Genomic DNA, 16,940 nt, shown 5'->3' with positions numbered 1-16,940 from the left:
TATACATGTGCCCAGTGAAGCTACTCATTGCCATATCAAGACACCGCCGTGGTTGTGCGGTCAATTCACCGCTCTTACCAAGTATTTTAAAAATAGATGTGAGTTGATATAAGGAGATTTGCCAATGTTGAAGGATTTATTGTTTTGGCAAATCTTCTCTTGCCGACTCACGGAAACGCTGTTCAATCTATAACTCTTTCAAGTCACACAATTATTGTTCTTCCTTGAATGCTTGTTAACAGCATGGTATGTTTACAGTTAAAGATAAAATCTAAGTAAATAAAAATATATATACACAATGTACTGCACATGCAGATCTTTAATGATCAAGCTAAACAAAGCGTAAATACTGTATTTATTACCAAACCGAATTTGTTGGGTGTGATGAAATACTATCTGTAGGTCTAAAATAACATGTAAATGCTTGATATGAGTTTAGAAATGTCTGTAAAATATATACTTTACGTGTGTGAGCGCATTCAGTTTTTAACTAGGCCTGTGTCTACAAAAAAAACATGAGTCTTTGGTAAAAAAAAAAAAAAAATGTGCTTACCAGGAGATAGACAAAACTAGGCTTGTGTCTAAAAAAAACCGACATGAATCCTTAGTTAAAAAAAAAAAAAAAAAAAAAAAAAAAAAAAAGTTTATCAGCAGATATAAGAAACTAGGCCTGCCTAAAAAAAATGAGTCCTTGGTAAAAAAAAAAATGTGCTTACTAGGAGATAGACAAAACTAGGCTTGTGTCTAAAAAAACCGACATGAATCCTTAGTTAAAAAAAAAGAAGAAAAAAAAAAAAGTTTATCAGCAGATATAGGAAACTAGGCCTGCCTAAAAAAAACATGAGTCCTAGGTAAAAAAAAAAAAAAAAAATGTGCTTACCAGGAGATAGACAAAACTAGGCTTGTGTCTAAAAAAAACCGACATGAATCCTTAGTTTAAAAAAAAAAAAAAAAAAAAAAAGTTTATCAGCAGATATAGGAAACTAGGCCTGCCTAAAAAAACATGAGTCCTTGGTAAAAAAAGAAAAAAAGTGCTTATCAGGGGATAGATGAAACTAGGGCTGTGTCTAAAAAAAACCAACATGAGTCTGTGAGAGAGAGAAAAAAGGAAAAAAAAAATTCTTATCAAGGGATAGGCAAAAAATATTAAAAAACGAGTTTATAAGGAGATATAGGAAATTAGGCCTGCCTAAAAAAAATACATGAGTCCTTGGTAGAAAAAAAAAAAAAAAAGAAGTGCTTATCAGAGGATAGATGAAACTAGTGCTGTGTCTAAAAAAACCAACATGAGTCTGTGAGAGAGAGAAAAAAGGAAAAAAAAATTCTTATCAAGGGATAGGCAAAAAATATTAAAAAGCGAGTTTATAAGGAGATATAAGAAATTAGGCCTGCCTAAAAAAATACATGAGTCCTTGGTAAAAAAAAAAAAAAAAAAAAAAAAAAAAAGAAGTGCTTATCAGAGGATAGATGAAACTAGGGCTGCGTCTAAAAAAACCAACATGAGTCTGTGAGAGAGAGAAAAAAGGAAAAAAAATTCTTATCAAGGGATAGGCAAAAAATATTAAAAAGCGAGTTTATAAGTAGATATAGGACATTAGGCCTGCCTAAAAAAATACATGAGTCCTTGGTAAAAAAAAAAAAAAAAAAAAGTGCTTATCAGGGGATAGATGTAACTAGGGCTGTCTAAAAAAACCAACATGAGTCTGTGAAAGAGAGAAAAAAGGAAAAAAAAAATTCTTATCAAGGGATAGGCGAAAGAAGTCAAGTATTTTTTAGTAAAGAAAATGGTCGACAGGTTTTAAATATAAAAAAAAACATTAAAAGAAAGCTTTTCATGTTGTCCTAGCTTGGAAACGTCCCTGCCTAGCGATTTGCCGGACTGGGGTTCGAGTTCCGCACACGCTCGATAGTTTCTTGTAGTGTCTACAACCTCACCATCCTCGTGAGCTAAGGATGGGGGGGGGGGGAAGCCTATATACTTACCTGCTGAGTCATCAGCAGCCAATACCTGGCCCTTCCTAGTCCTAGCTTGGGTGGAGAGGGGGGCTTGGGCGCTGATCATATGGATACATATAGTTCATTTCTTTTAGCGATGCATATTTGCACCGACTCGCAGCGGTGCCCTTTTAGCTCGGAAAAGTTTCCGGATCGCTGATTGGTTGCACAAGATAATTCTAACCAATCAGCGATCAGGAAACTTTTCCGAGCTAAAAGGGCAACGCCGCGAGTCGGTGCAAATATGCATCGCTAAAAGAAATGGACTATAGTCAGGCTCAATGGCTTTGTCCTACTAAGCCATTATCACCGTTTCTTGCCTCTGCCATTCATGAGCCACCTTTGAAATCTTTAAAACGAAGAAAAAGCCTGCTTATGGAGAGGTGTTCAGTGTGGTCTCCAGTAACTTTTCTACATAAAAGGCTAGAAAGAGATTTCCAACATGGCATAAAATACATAGACATAACTTGTGAAAGTCGGAAGAATTAGTTCAACACTGTTATCAGTAATTTATGAAGATAAGTAACTGATAAGAATACAATTATGTAACATTAAGGAATGTCATCCATGGTGATTACACGATCTTCGATCTACATACTATATAAAACACAAAAAGTATATGAGCTAGAAGACCAAATTTGATTTTGCTGGGTTGGTACATTTATGAAAGTATGGGCACGTAACATAATAGCATCTGGTTTTAGAAAACCCCCCCCCCAAAAAAAAAAAAAAAAAAAACCACATTCTTCTAAGAAAACTTTCCCACATCCGCAAACACACACACACACACACACACATATATATATATATATGTATATATATATGTATGTATATATATATATATATATATATATATATATATATATATATATATATGTATACATATTAATACATATAGATGATTATGCATATATACAATCACATATATTTGTGTCCGAATGTATTTGTGTGTGTATATATGCATGTATGTATATATATTAGCATAATATATATCCAGCATATAATATATATATATATATATATATATATATACTTATATATATATATATATATACATATATATATATATATATACTTATATATATGTATATATATAAATATACATATATATATATATATATATATATATATATATATATATATATATATATATAGAGAGAGAGAGAGAGAGAGAGAGAGAGAGAGAGAGAGAGAGAGAGAGAGAGAGAGAGAGAGAGAGAGAGAGACCCTGTTTGTTCTCAGGTTTCCTCAGGTACACAAGCCAAGACCAAAGGGAGTAGAAATACCTGGGCATTAAATATGTAAAACCTAAAGCAGATCTGTCGGTTCCTTACGGGGTAAAAGATAAGTCCCAAAGCCATCAATAATGCAAGGGGGAAAAGAGAGTTCAGGTAGCCACGATATGAATTAATGTCTTTTTTTATTACGGTCGTTATATTTTGAAATGAATATACATACATGCATACTTCCACAAAACACACACATACATAAATCATCATCATCTGCTTCCAAGCGTATTGACATACAGTATATGTCCTCGGTTAGATTTCCCCAGTGGTCTTTATCTCGAGCTTTTAAATCAATACTTCACCAACCATCATCATCTACTTCACGCTTCATAGTCCTCAGCCATGTAGGCCTGGCTCTTCCAACTCTTCTAGTGCATTGCGGAGCCCAGTTAAAAAATTGGAGAACTACTATCTCTCTGGTTGTGCGAAGAGCATGCCCAAACCATCTCTATCTACCCCTCATCGTAATCTCATCCACATATGGCACTCGAAGTTGGAGAAAGGACGGGAAATATAAGAGCTATGTTGCTCAGTCTGGAAAAGGGTTTCAATTGGGTTGTATGAGAAAGCAGAGTGACTGATAGCAAGAGAAATGTAATGGTGGAACATGGAAGTAAAAATAAATCGGATTCGTTTTCGCTTTACGTATCGTTATTGTTTTTTCCCGTTTCTATTTCATCTATAATACTAGATATACCTGTACAAATTCAATGATTATAATAGGACATACATGTTAATGATAATTAACTTTGAGTTAGAAAACCCTGTTTTCAAACAATATTAAGGCTAAATGGTAATATTTTTGAATGACATAAGACTACAATGCTGAGTAATATGTTAATCGTCATAATACATTAACAAATAATATACAAGTCAGTCCATCCATGTCAAAGTCCGGAAGAAATTTGATTAGTTCAATTATTTTGAAGAAATGTAACTCTTCTTCTGAAGATGATAGAAGATGAGACAAGCAATCGGTGAATTCAGGAAGACAGATAGAAGAGACAAGCAATCAGTGAATTCCAGAAGACAGATAGAAGAAAAGACAAGCAATCGGTGAATTCAGGAAGACAGATAGAAAAGACAAGCAATTGGGGAATTCAGGAAGACAGGTAGAAGAAGAGACAAGGAATCGGTGAATTTAGGAAGACAGGTAGAAGAAGAGACAAGGAATCGGTGAATTTAGGAAGACAGGTAGAAGAAGAGACAAGGAATCGGTGAATTCAGGAGGACAGGTAGAAGAAGAGACAAGGAATCGGTGAATTCAGGAGGACAGGTAGAAGAAGAGACAAGCAATCGGTGAATTTAGGAAGACCGGTAGAAGAAGAGACAAGCAATCGGTGAATTCAGGAGGACAGGTAGAAGAAGAGACAAGGAATCGGTGAATTCAGGAGGACAGGTAGAAGAAGAGACAAGCAATCGGTGAATTAGGAAGACAGGTAGAAGAAGAGACAAGCAATCGGTGAATTCAGGAAGGCAAATAGAAGAGACAAGCAATCGGTGAATTCAGGAGGACAGGTAGAAGAAGAGACAAGCAATCGGTGAATTTAGGAAGACAGGTATAAGAAGAGACAAGCAATCGGTGAATTTAGGAAGACAGGTAGAAGAAGAGACAAGCAATCGGTGAATTCAGGAGGACAGGTAGGAGAAGAGACAAGCAATTGGTGAATTCAGGAAGACAGGTAGAAGAAGAGACAAGCAATCGGTGAATTAAGGAAGACGGGTAGAAGAAGAGAGAAGCAATCGGTGAATTCAGGAGGACAGGTAGAAGAAGAGACAAGCAATCGGTGAATTTAGGAAGACCGGTAGAAGAAGAGACAAGCAATCGGTGAATTCAGGAGGACATGTAGAAGAAGAGACAAGCAATTGGTGAATTCAGGAAGACAGGTAGAAGAAGAGACAAGCAATCGGTGAATTCAGGAAGACGGGTAGAAGAAGAGAGAAGCAATCGGTGAATTCAGGAGGACAGGTAGAAGAAGAGACGAGCAATCGGTGAATTTAGGAAGACAGGTAGAAGAAGAGACAAGCAATCGGTGAATTCAGGAAGACAGGTAGAAGAAAAGACAAGCAATCGGTGAATTTAGGAAGACAGGTAGAAGAAGAGACAAGCAATCGGTGAATTTAGGAAGACAGGTAGAAGAAGAGACAAGCAATCGGTGAATTCATGAAGACAGGTAGAAGAAGAGACAAGCAATCGGTGAATTCAGGAAGACAGGTAGAAGAAGACAAGCAATCAGTGAATTCAGGAAGACAAGTAAAAGAAGAGACAAGCAATCGGTGAATTCAGGAAGACAAGTAGAAGAAGAGACAAACAATCGGTGAATTCAGGAAGACAGGTAGAAGAAGAGACAAGCAATCGGTGAATTCAGGAGAACAGGTAGAAGAAGAGACAAGCAATCGGTGAATTCAAGGAGGACAGGTAGAAGAAGAGACTAGCAATCGTTGAATTCAGGAAGACAGATAGAAGAGACAAGCAATCGTAGAATTCAGGAAGACAGATAGAAGAAGAGACAAGCAATTGGGGAATTCAGGAAGACAAATACAAGAGACAAGCAATCGGTGAATTCAGGAAGACAGATAGAAAAAGAAACAAGCAATCGGTGAATTCAGGAAGACAGGTAGAAGAAGAACCAAACAATTGGTGAATTCAGGAAGACAGGTAGAAGAAGAACCAAGCAATCGGTGAATTTAGGATGACAGGTAGAAGAAGAGAGAAGCAATCGGTGAATTCATCAAGACAGGTAGAAGAAGACAAACAATCGGTGAATTCAGGAAGACAGATAGAAGAGATAAGAAATCGGTGAATTCAGGAAGACAGAGAGAAGAAGAGACAAGCAATCGGTGAATTCAGGAAATCAGGTAGAAGAAGACACAAGCAATCGGTGAATTCAGGAAGACGGGTAGAAGAAAAGACAAGCAATCGGTGAATTCAGGAAGAAAGGTGGAAGAAACAAGCAATCGGTAAATTCAGGAGGACAGGTAGAAGAAGAGACAAGCAATCAGTGAATTCAGGAAGACAGGTAGAAGAGACAAGCAACCAGTGAATTCAGGAAGACAGGTAGAAGAAGAGACAAGCAATCTGTGCATTCAGGAAGGCAGGTAGAAGAAGAGACAAGCAATCGGTGCATTCAGGAAGGCAGGTAGAAGAAGAGACAAGCAATCGGTGAATTCAGGAAGGCAGTAGAAGAGACAAGCAATCGGTGAATTCAGGAAGACAGGTAGAAGAAGAGACAAGCAATTGGTGCATTCAGGAAGGCAGGTAGAAGAAGAGACAAGCAATCGGTGAATTCAGGAAGACAGGTAGAAGAAGAGACAAGCAATCGGTGCATTCAGGAAGGCAGGTAGAAGAAGAGACAAGCAATCGGTGAATTCAGGAAGACAGGTAGAAGAAGAGACAAGCAATCGGTGCATTCAGGAAGGCAGGTAGAAGAAGAGACAAGCAATCGGTGAATTCAGGAAGACAGGTAGAAGAAGAGACAAGCAATCGGTGCATTCAGGAAGGCAGGTAGAAGAAGAGACAAGCAATCGGTGAATTCAGGAAGACAGGTAGAAGAAGAGACAAGCAATCGGTGCATTCAGGAAGGCAGGTAGAAGAAGAGACAAGCAATCGGTGAATTCAGGAAGACAGGTAGAAGAGACAAGCAATCGGTGCATACAGGAAGGCAGGTAGAAGAAGAGACAAGCAATCGGTGAATTCAGGAAGACAGATAGAAGAAGAGACAAGCAATCGGTGAATTCAGGAAGACAGGTAGAAGAAAAGACAAGCAATCGGTGAATTCAGGAAGGCAGGTGGAAGAAACAAGCAATCGGTAAATTCAGGAGGACAGGTAGAAGAAGAGACAAGCAATCAGTGAATTCAGGAAGACAGGTAGAAGAAGAGACGAGCAATCTGTGCATTCAGGAAGGCAGGTAGAAGAAGAGACAAGCAATCGGTGAATTCAGGAAGACAGGTAGAAGAAGAGACGAGCAATCGGTGAATTCAGGAAGGCAGGTAGAAGAAGAGACAAGCAATCGGTGAATTCAGGAAGACAGGTAGAAGAAGAGACGAGCAATCGGTGCATTCAGGAAGGCCGGTAGAAGAAGAGACAAGCAATCGGTGAATTCAGGAAGACAGGTAGAAGAAGAGACGAGCAATCGGTGCATTCAGGAAGGCCGGTAGAAGAAGAGACAAGCAATCGGTGAATTCAGGAAGACAGGTAGAAGAAGAGACGAGCAATCGGTGCATTCAGGAAGGCAGGTAGAAGAAGAGACAAGCAATCGGTGAATTCAGGAAGACAGGTAGAAGAAGAGACGAGCAATCGGTGCATTCAGGAAGGCAGGTAGAAGAAGAGACAAGCAATAGGTGAATTCAGGAAGACAGGTAGACGAAGAGACGAGCAATCGGTGCATACAGGAAGGCAGGTAGAAGAAGAGACAAGCAATCGGTGAATTCAGGAAGACAGGTAGACGAAGAGACGAGCAATCGGTGCATACAGGAAGGCAGGTAGAAGAAGAGACAAGCAATCGGTGAATTCAGGAAGACAGGTAGACGAAGAGACGAACAATCGGTGCATACAGGAAGGCAGGTAGAAGAAGAGACAAGCAATCGGTGAATTCAGGAAGACAGGTAGACGAAGAGACGAACAATCGGTGCATACAGGAAGGCAGGTAGAAGAAGAGACAAGCAATCGGTGAATTCAGGAAGACAGGTAGACGAAGAGACGAGCAATCGGTGCATACAGGAAGGCAGGTAGAAGAAGAGACAAGCAATCGGTGAATTCAGGAAGACAGGTAGACGAAGAGACGAGCAATCGGTGCATACAGGAAGGCAGGTAGAAGAAGAGACAAGCAATCGGTGAATTCAGGAAGACAGGTAGACGAAGAGACGAGCAATCGGTGCATTCAGGAAGACATATAGAAGAAGTGTGTGTGTATGATCCAAGTAAATTTCTATGTCGCACGAACCCCAAGTGAAATTAATGAATGGGAACTAGTAGCATAAGGAACATGAAAAAAGATTCAACAAAGACAAATTAATTACAAAACTGTAATTTTGATTTACTTAATACAAAAATAATCTATACACTGTAGATATAAATAACTCAAGTGCTAGAACGACATGAAAACACAAAAAAAGTTATGAATCCTATCAAAAAAAGGAATACTTTTATTATTATTATTATTATTAGTATTATTATTGATAGCTAAGCTAGTTGGAAAAGCAAGATGCTATAAGCCCAAGGGCTCCAACAGGGAAAAATAGCCCAGTGAGGAAAAGAAATAAGGAAATAAATAAACGATATAAGATGTAATGAAAAATAAAAATTAAATATTTAAAAAAAAAATTAACATCAAAAGGAGATAGTTGGTATATAATATAAACTATCAAGGACTTATGTAAGCCTGTTGTTAATGTTGTTGTTGTTGTTGTTGTTATTGTTGTTAACATTACAAATTAACCCGCAATAATGACTGATAAACAGAATGCTACAAGCTCCACAGAGTCCCACTGGGGAAAACAGCCCCATAGGAAAATAAAATAAACTGCGAACCAAAGAATAAACGATAAAAGCTGAATCTAAACGATAACAGTGACGTTACAAATATAACAATATAAAAGAAATATATCATCAGTCATACAACTTTATTATAAAAAACACCTGAGAACTTTCAAATATAACATAATGAAAACAAGTTTATGAAGAAAAAAAACACCACAAAGGACTGCCCACACAAACATTACATAACACAAAATTAGGCCAAAAAATGTTTTGTATCACTATACCTTATTAAGCCATTCGACACGTTGGTGATCTGGAGTGCTCAGCTGTAAACAGAGAATGGAGCTAATTAACTAACTGTAACAATATGAGGACTGAACAATAGCTTACTGATCAATATTTCAATTTCAGGGTATAAACTTTTGAATATTTACTTGAGTATACAAAGCCAGAACTATATATATATATATATATATATATATATATATATATATATATATATATATATATATATATATATATATATATATATATATATATATATATATATATATAATATATAACTATATATACACACACATATATATATATATATATATATATATATATATATATATATATATATATATATATATAGATATAGTATATACAGTATATATATATATATATATATATATATATATATATATATATATATATATATATATACGTATATTCACACATATATACATGTATATATATATATATATATATATATATATATATATATATATATATATATACACACACATATGTATATACATAATCAAAGCACGAAATATTGAATATTAATGTATGGTAAACCTTTTAACAAAATATATAAATAATGGTTATAAATAAAAGTATCAGCATCATTAAAATATAATTACATAAAAATATTCCAAATTTACACAGATTTTACAGAAATTAATATCCAATTATTTTAAGTTTATCTTTTCCCTCATTAGTAATTTTTCTATTGTTATCATTTTAATATTAATAATATCCTCACAGTTGATAAATCTTGTCTCACCTTGGCAATAGACTTCTTAGGAAAGCAGCCTTGTTGTAAAGGGTATGAAGAGCGTACGATATATATATATATATATATATATATATATATATATATATATATATATATATATATATATATATATATATATATATATATATATATATATATATATATATACAGTATGTGTATATATATACAGTATTTGTGTATATATATACAGTATATGTATATATCTATATATATTGTTTTTCTTATTTATTTCTAATTTGCCTTTACTTCAATCTAAATGACTATTAGACCTAAAGTTACTACTGGTCTTCAATAAAAGTACATTATTCCTTTCCTGAAAAGCTTTCCAGGTTCAATTTCCTATTGCTTTGAAAGAATGCGTACTTTGTCAAACAGTAATTTATATTGATAATCTTCTTGTCAATTCCATGGTAAATGAAATACGTAATTTACATGTCAAATCCAAGTTTTGATTCTAAGAGCAGCAGGTGGGGACCATAATGATGACTGCTTAGGGTTGTGGTGGCCGATGCGGTAACGTCCCTGACTGGTGAACGTCAGACTGGGATTCGAGTCCCGCTCAGATTCGCTAGTTTCTTTGGTCGCTGCAACCTCATCATCCTTGTGAGCTAAGGAGGGGGAGGGGAGCCTATAGGTCTGTCTAATGAGTCATGAACAGCCATTGCCTGGCCCTCCTTGGTCCTAGCTTGGGTAAAGAAGGGGCTTGGGGGCTGATCATATGTATATATAGTCAGTCTAGGGCATTGTCCTACTCGATAGGGCAATGTCACCGTCCCTTGCCCCTGCCATTCATGAGTGGCCTTTAAACCTTTAAAATTGAAATCTTAGCTTTGATCACTGATATCAACATCATTATTCTATGGAAAGCAATTGTCATTCAGTTTAGTGTTATCATGATTAAAACACTATATTGAGGCATAGCAACGCAAAGTACGTTAAATTTTTAAGTAACTTTTGTGTATTCTCTATAAGCATATCATTATGAAGTTGAAGTCTTTCAATTTCTGCAAATTACTCGGTACAACCAAAATCTTAAATGTTTATAACATATTATTTTCGAAGTATATATTCTCATTAGGAACTATTACAGGAAATTATTACTATTATTATTATTATTATTAATTGGTAAGCTACAACCCTAGTTGGAAAAGCAGAATACTACATGCTCAGGGGTCCCAACAGGGAAAATAGCCCAGTGAGGAAAGGAAACAAGGAAAAATAAAATATTTTAAGGACAGCGACAACATTAAAATAAATAATTCCTATATAAACTATAAATACTTTAACAAAACAAGAGGAAGAGAAATTAGATCCAATAGTATGCCCGAGTGTACCCTCAAGCAAGAGAACTCTATACTACCTGAAAATGCAATAATTGAAATTTTACCCATTTGGGAACGCGATGACCAAGCCTATGAAGCAAAAGCAGTAAAGTATTCTCGTCCATCTCTTCCAGCGCCAGTCTGTCATCCAGTGAAGTTCCAGCTTCCAGCACGGAAGCGTAGCAAGCCACAACGAAAGCCAGAAGAGCCAATCCTAAATAGGATATGAAGGATATCAACACCAACATGCCGAACTCGAAGACGAACCGAACCACCAATTCGTAGACCATAGACAGCGTTATCCGGAAGTCCGGATTCGGAGGCAAGATCGGAATTCCAGGAGATTTATTCTTCCCTCTGGCCGGTTTGAGAGGCACTTCTATATCGCGGAAGATCCGGTATGCGACTATACAAGCCAGTACTGTTAAGCTGCTATAAGCAATCAGGTAGATACAGACGGAACAGGAGAAATACTTCAAGAACACGAGGATGTCAAACCAAGGCAGTTTAGCGTCTACAGCACATAATGCCTCGTTAAGCTTTTCATTAATTTCTTCCCAGTAGGATTTCTTCTTGTTTGTATGTAAACGCTTCACCATCTTTATATATATAACCTTTATGGGGATTAACTATATTCAGTCTATTGACAAGCTAGCTGTTCTCTTGAGGCAAATATAAAGTAGATTTCTGTCAGTCAAATTTCTATATTATTTCTTTCCAACAGTTTAAAATCATCAATGAAATTTACACTTTGAAAGATGCTTATGTCAAATTTCTAAACTATTTCTTTCAAACAGTTTAAAATCATCAATGAAATTTACACTTTGAAAGATGCTTACGTCAAATTTCTAAACTATTTCTTTCAAACAGTTTAAAATCATCAATGAAATTCACACATTAAAAGATGCTTATGTCAAATTTCTAAACTATTTCTTTCAAACAGTTTAAAATCATCAATGAAATTTACACTTTGAAAGATGCTTATGTCAAATTTCTAAACTATTTCTTTCAAACAGTTTAAAATCATCAATGAAATTCACACATTAAAAGATGCTTATGTCAAATTTCTAAACTATTTCTTTCAAACAGTTTAAAATCATCAATGAAATTTACACTTTGAAAGATGCTTATGTCAAATTTCTAAACTATTTCTTTCAAACAGTTTAAAATCATCAATGAAATTCACACATTAAAAGATGCTTATGTCAAATTTCTAAACTATTTCTTTCAAACAGTTTAAAATCATCAATGAAATTTACACTTTGAAAGATGCTTACGTCAAATTTCTAAACTCTTTCTTTCAAACAGTTTAAAATCATCAATGAAATTCACACATTAAAAGATGCTTATGTCAAATTTCTAAACTATTTCTTTCAAACAGTTTAAAATCATCAATGAAATTTACACTTTGAAAGATGCTTATGTCAAATTTCTAAACTATTTCTTTCAAACAGTTTAAAATCATCAATGAAATTCACACATTAAAAGATGCTTATGTCAAATTTCTAAACTATTTCTTTCAAACAGTTTAAAATCATCAATGAAATTTACACTTTGAAAGATGCTTATGTCAAATGTCTATATTATTTCTTTATCACAGTTTAAAATCAATGCAATTTTCACATCAAAACATGCTTATAAATCTGAGCTAGGAAAGACAACGCAAAAAACGCACATGCTTTAACATAAACTCATACATACTAAAAAATATACATCCAAACCATAGCATGGCATAGTCCATGACCACTAATCTTATCAACCCTATCTTATCACAGATAAGACGTGATGGTTATAAAAAATGTTGATAATAACTAGAGAAAAGGATAATAAAACACGAATTTCCGCTCAACGAATTCCACTGTCCGTCTACTCACGTAGCTAAAACACGAACTGTTGATAAGTAACTTAACGGACAGGTTTCAAACGAGAAACGATTATGATTTGCATCGAATCTGTTAACATCGGAGGGTGTCTGTTTATTCTCCCCGGCGACTTATATCAAAATTAATACCTCCTCTTATTTCTCGACTACTACTACTACTACTACTACTACTACTACTACTACTACTACTAATAATAATAATAATAATAATAATATTAGTAATAATACTAATACTAATAATAATACAAATAATAATAATAGTAGTAATAATAATATTTCTAAATCTATCAATATTACCATTTTATCAGATTTATAAATGAGGCTCCAAAGCAGTGCAATACTAATAATAACTATAACAATTATAATAATAATAATAATAATAATAATAATAATGATAACAATAATAATAATAAAAATGACAAATCTAGTAATATTGCTATTATTATCGGGTGTATAAATAAAGCTCCAAAGTAGTGTAATAATAATAATAATAATAATAATAATAACTACTACTACTACTACTACTACTACTACTACTACTACTACTAATAATAATAATAATGAGGCTATCAATATCTCTATTACAATAAAGTTTATAGGTAAGTCTCCAAAACAGTGTACGCCAGAGAGGGGCAAATGGAATTTAGCAATCGCTCTTAACCGTATTACGAGAGAAGAAATATTACTTATTCCTGACATGAACTGAACCTTGGAAGATACACATTAATAACGTACTTGGGCACGCTCCCTAACACTCTGTACGCCGTATTCATTACTTATTTATGTATGAAAGTAGTATGATCTGTTACGAAAAACCTAGCTCTGACTGTATGATATAAGTTTTATATATAAATAAATTTTAAATGGGCTCCACAAGGCATTAGAAGAGTTGGATGACCCAGGACTGCATGGATAAGGACCATGAAGCGCAATGTAGGAGATGATGAATGGAGAAGTATCGAATTAAAAACTCAAGATAGAGATGACTGACGAAATCTAACCGAGGCCCTTTGCGGTAATAGGCCTAACAGAAGATTATGATAATGATATAAATAATACGCGTAATAGGACAGAGTACATAGACAATCTGCTTCTTGCCCGGATAGTTGTAATCAACAGCAGAATCAAGTTTAAATATCTCTCATGAATAACAGAGGTAAGGAGCAATGACAATTTCCTAACTGGTAGGACAATGCCCTAGAGACTGACCATAAATCCATATGATCAGCGCCAAAGCACCCTCTTCACCCAAGATGGGACCAGGGAAGGCCAGGCAATGGCTGCTGATGACTCAGCAGGCTACCCCTAACCCCCTACCCTAGGACTGTCAAAATTGGATCACTTACATTGACAACTAGAGGGGCACTCTGTAGAGCGCAGACCTCCGCCGCGGCAGCTTATCTTTGACCTTAACATGTAGGCCTATTAATTGGCAGGGATGTTTATACACTCAAATTTGAACCAAGTTTAACGTCTCTGTAACATCCAAAGATTCCTTTTAGAAAACAAAGTAAAAATAATGTTTTGACTGAAAATCTTCTTCAGGAATTTTTGTTCATAATTACGCTAATTCTTCAAAAAGCAATTATCTTATATGTCTCAAAAGTAAGAACCAGAGGCCACTCGATGTCGATAAGAGATCAGCTGATAATTGTACCCACACAATTAAGAGACGTCGAATGGTTGAGAGGTAACCCAGAGACAGCTATCTCAGATGATGATAGGTACAAGGATGCGGATTCAAATCATTTGGAATGTTAAGTGCTTAAGGTATAGAGCATATGAATACGAATAAATTATTCAACATTATTATGTGTACACACACACACATATATATATAATATATATATATATATATATATATATATATATATATACATATATAAACTGTGTATATATATATATATATATATATATATATATATATATATATACATGTTTATATATTATATACACACATATATATATATATATATTATATCATATCATAATATTATTACTTGCTAAGCTGCAACCCTAAACGGAAAAGAAGGATGCTATAAGCCCAGGGGCCCCAACAGGGAAAATATCCCAGTGAGGAAAGGAAACAAGGAAAAATTAAATAATTTAAGAACAGTAACAACATTAAAACACATATTTCCTATATAACTATAAAAACTTAAATAAAAAAAAAGATGAAGAGAAATTAGCTAGAATAGTGTGCCCGAGTGTACCCTTAAGCAAGAGAACTCTAACCTAAGAGACAGTGGAAGATCATGGTATAGAGGCTATGCATGGAAAAATCTGATTTGATATATACGATGCCAATAGGCTGCAGCTGTCTACATTCATTCAACCAAAGGTAAAATATAATTTAATCAAATGTAAAAGTGGGGATACCTTATAGTGGTGAATGGGTTCGCGTATGGCCATGATCAGCTAAGTTGTACTAGTCAGGGCCACCCATCCTAGGTTGGTTTACTGTGACCAATCAGACAAAAATCTCCCACCTTCACCAAAACGCAATGGCCAGCTTGGTGATGAAAACTGGCCAAACCCCAGACATTAATTGACATGTCTGAGGCCTTTGTCCTACAGTGGACTAAAACTGGCGGCATTTGTTGTTGTTATTGTTGTGTGTATAGCCCCCCTGACACTTGCACGCATTTGTGGCACGCATTGTCACGCCTTTTGTCGCGAACTGGAGTGAACGATGCGGGAACTGGCGTGAACTTGTCGTGAACAGTGCGGGAACCTCCCAGTGCGTGCCACAAAAGTGGCACGCACTGGCACGCATTTTGTGTGCCAGTGCGTGCCAGAAATGCGTGCAAGTGTCAGGGGGGCTTAAGACTACATGATAAAAATTAAGCTAAACTATTTAAAGATTCTCCTTACCCAAGCAGGAACGTGCATTCCCAATCGTTGCAGCAGGATCCCCAGTCTTTCGTCATCTATCTCCTCCAGGAGCAACCTCTCATCCAGCAGCTTCCGATCAACCCAGTAAGAATCCAAACACGTCCAGACGAAAGTCAGGAAAACGAGACTTGGAAATGGGACGAAGTAGAAAAGCATCACGAAGATGAACTTGAAGACGAATGCGGCGGAGACTTCAAACACCGTGGAAAGGGTCAATGTGGTTTTGGGATTGGGTGGCCTTTCGTCGCCTCTTGCTGTGATGATCAAGTACAAAATGACGAGGGCAGACGAGATCAAACTAGTCCTGACGAGGATGAAGATGCAAAGGGCACGGATCAGTTCCCTCAAGAAGAGGGGAAGGTCAAACCATGGTACTAAGGCATTGGCGCCGGATATAGTCTCGTTGACATCCTTTAAAATCCTTTGCAGAAAACTAATGAATCTCTCTTGAACCTCACTCAACATGTTGGAAACAACGTGTTTTAGTTATTTAGTGAAGATATATTAAATTTCTAAAGGAAACAACTGTCGTACGATAATTCACAACTTCTTCATGTTAAAGCTAATTATCCCAAAATACGACTTTTTATTAGTGAGCAAATCACACTACAGACAACTGTACACTGACGACACAAATGGAGACCTGAGTCATAAAATGTGGAAAGAGATTCATTTCAATGTCTTATCATCGTTATCAACTCGATAACGAAGCACTGGCGATTTTGAAGATAATAATCCTGATGGTGATGTAACGATGAGTAGTTGAACAAAAAAATATATTCCTTAAAAATGACCGTTGATAGCAAGGACTGACGCCTACTCTAAAATATTCATGTTAAAAAACAAAAACACAAATCAGAATTTCCTATATCTTATCACAAACAATAAACTTTGCTCTAATCTTATCATAAAATTCGTTGAAGTGACTTAATCGAAAAACAAAAGAACTTTGATCGTTAATAAGTATTCAAGATCTAAGTTTTTTTTCTATTTATTATTACTAGCTAAGCTACA

General features: G+C 35.5%; 1 protein-coding gene across 2 annotated transcripts in view; it reads right to left on the bottom strand.

Annotated features, from left to right (window-relative positions):
- The window catches only part of LOC137631541 (extended synaptotagmin-2-like), a 50,764-nt gene extending 34,198 nt beyond the window's left edge, over positions 1–16,566 (bottom strand). Inside the window, exons 1-2 of one of the 2 annotated variants that reach the window (XM_068363319.1) lie at positions 15,906–16,566; positions 9,049–9,090 (exon numbers count right to left, since the gene is read on the bottom strand). In XM_068363319.1, the coding sequence (XP_068219420.1) occupies positions 9,049–9,090; positions 15,906–16,391 (528 nt within the window). In that variant the 5' untranslated portion in view covers positions 16,392–16,566. Of the gene's footprint in view, positions 1–9,048; positions 9,091–11,214; positions 11,960–15,905 lie in introns of those variants that run through there. The other variant, XM_068363317.1, reaches the window with a different exon arrangement.
- Between the last annotated feature and the right edge of the window lie 374 nt (positions 16,567–16,940).

The sequence above is a fragment of the Palaemon carinicauda genome, chromosome 40, assembly GCF_036898095.1.
Source record: "Palaemon carinicauda isolate YSFRI2023 chromosome 40, ASM3689809v2, whole genome shotgun sequence".
Classification (NCBI taxonomy): domain Eukaryota; kingdom Metazoa; phylum Arthropoda; class Malacostraca; order Decapoda; family Palaemonidae; genus Palaemon; species Palaemon carinicauda.
This window is presented reverse-complemented; position numbering and strand designations above follow the sequence as displayed.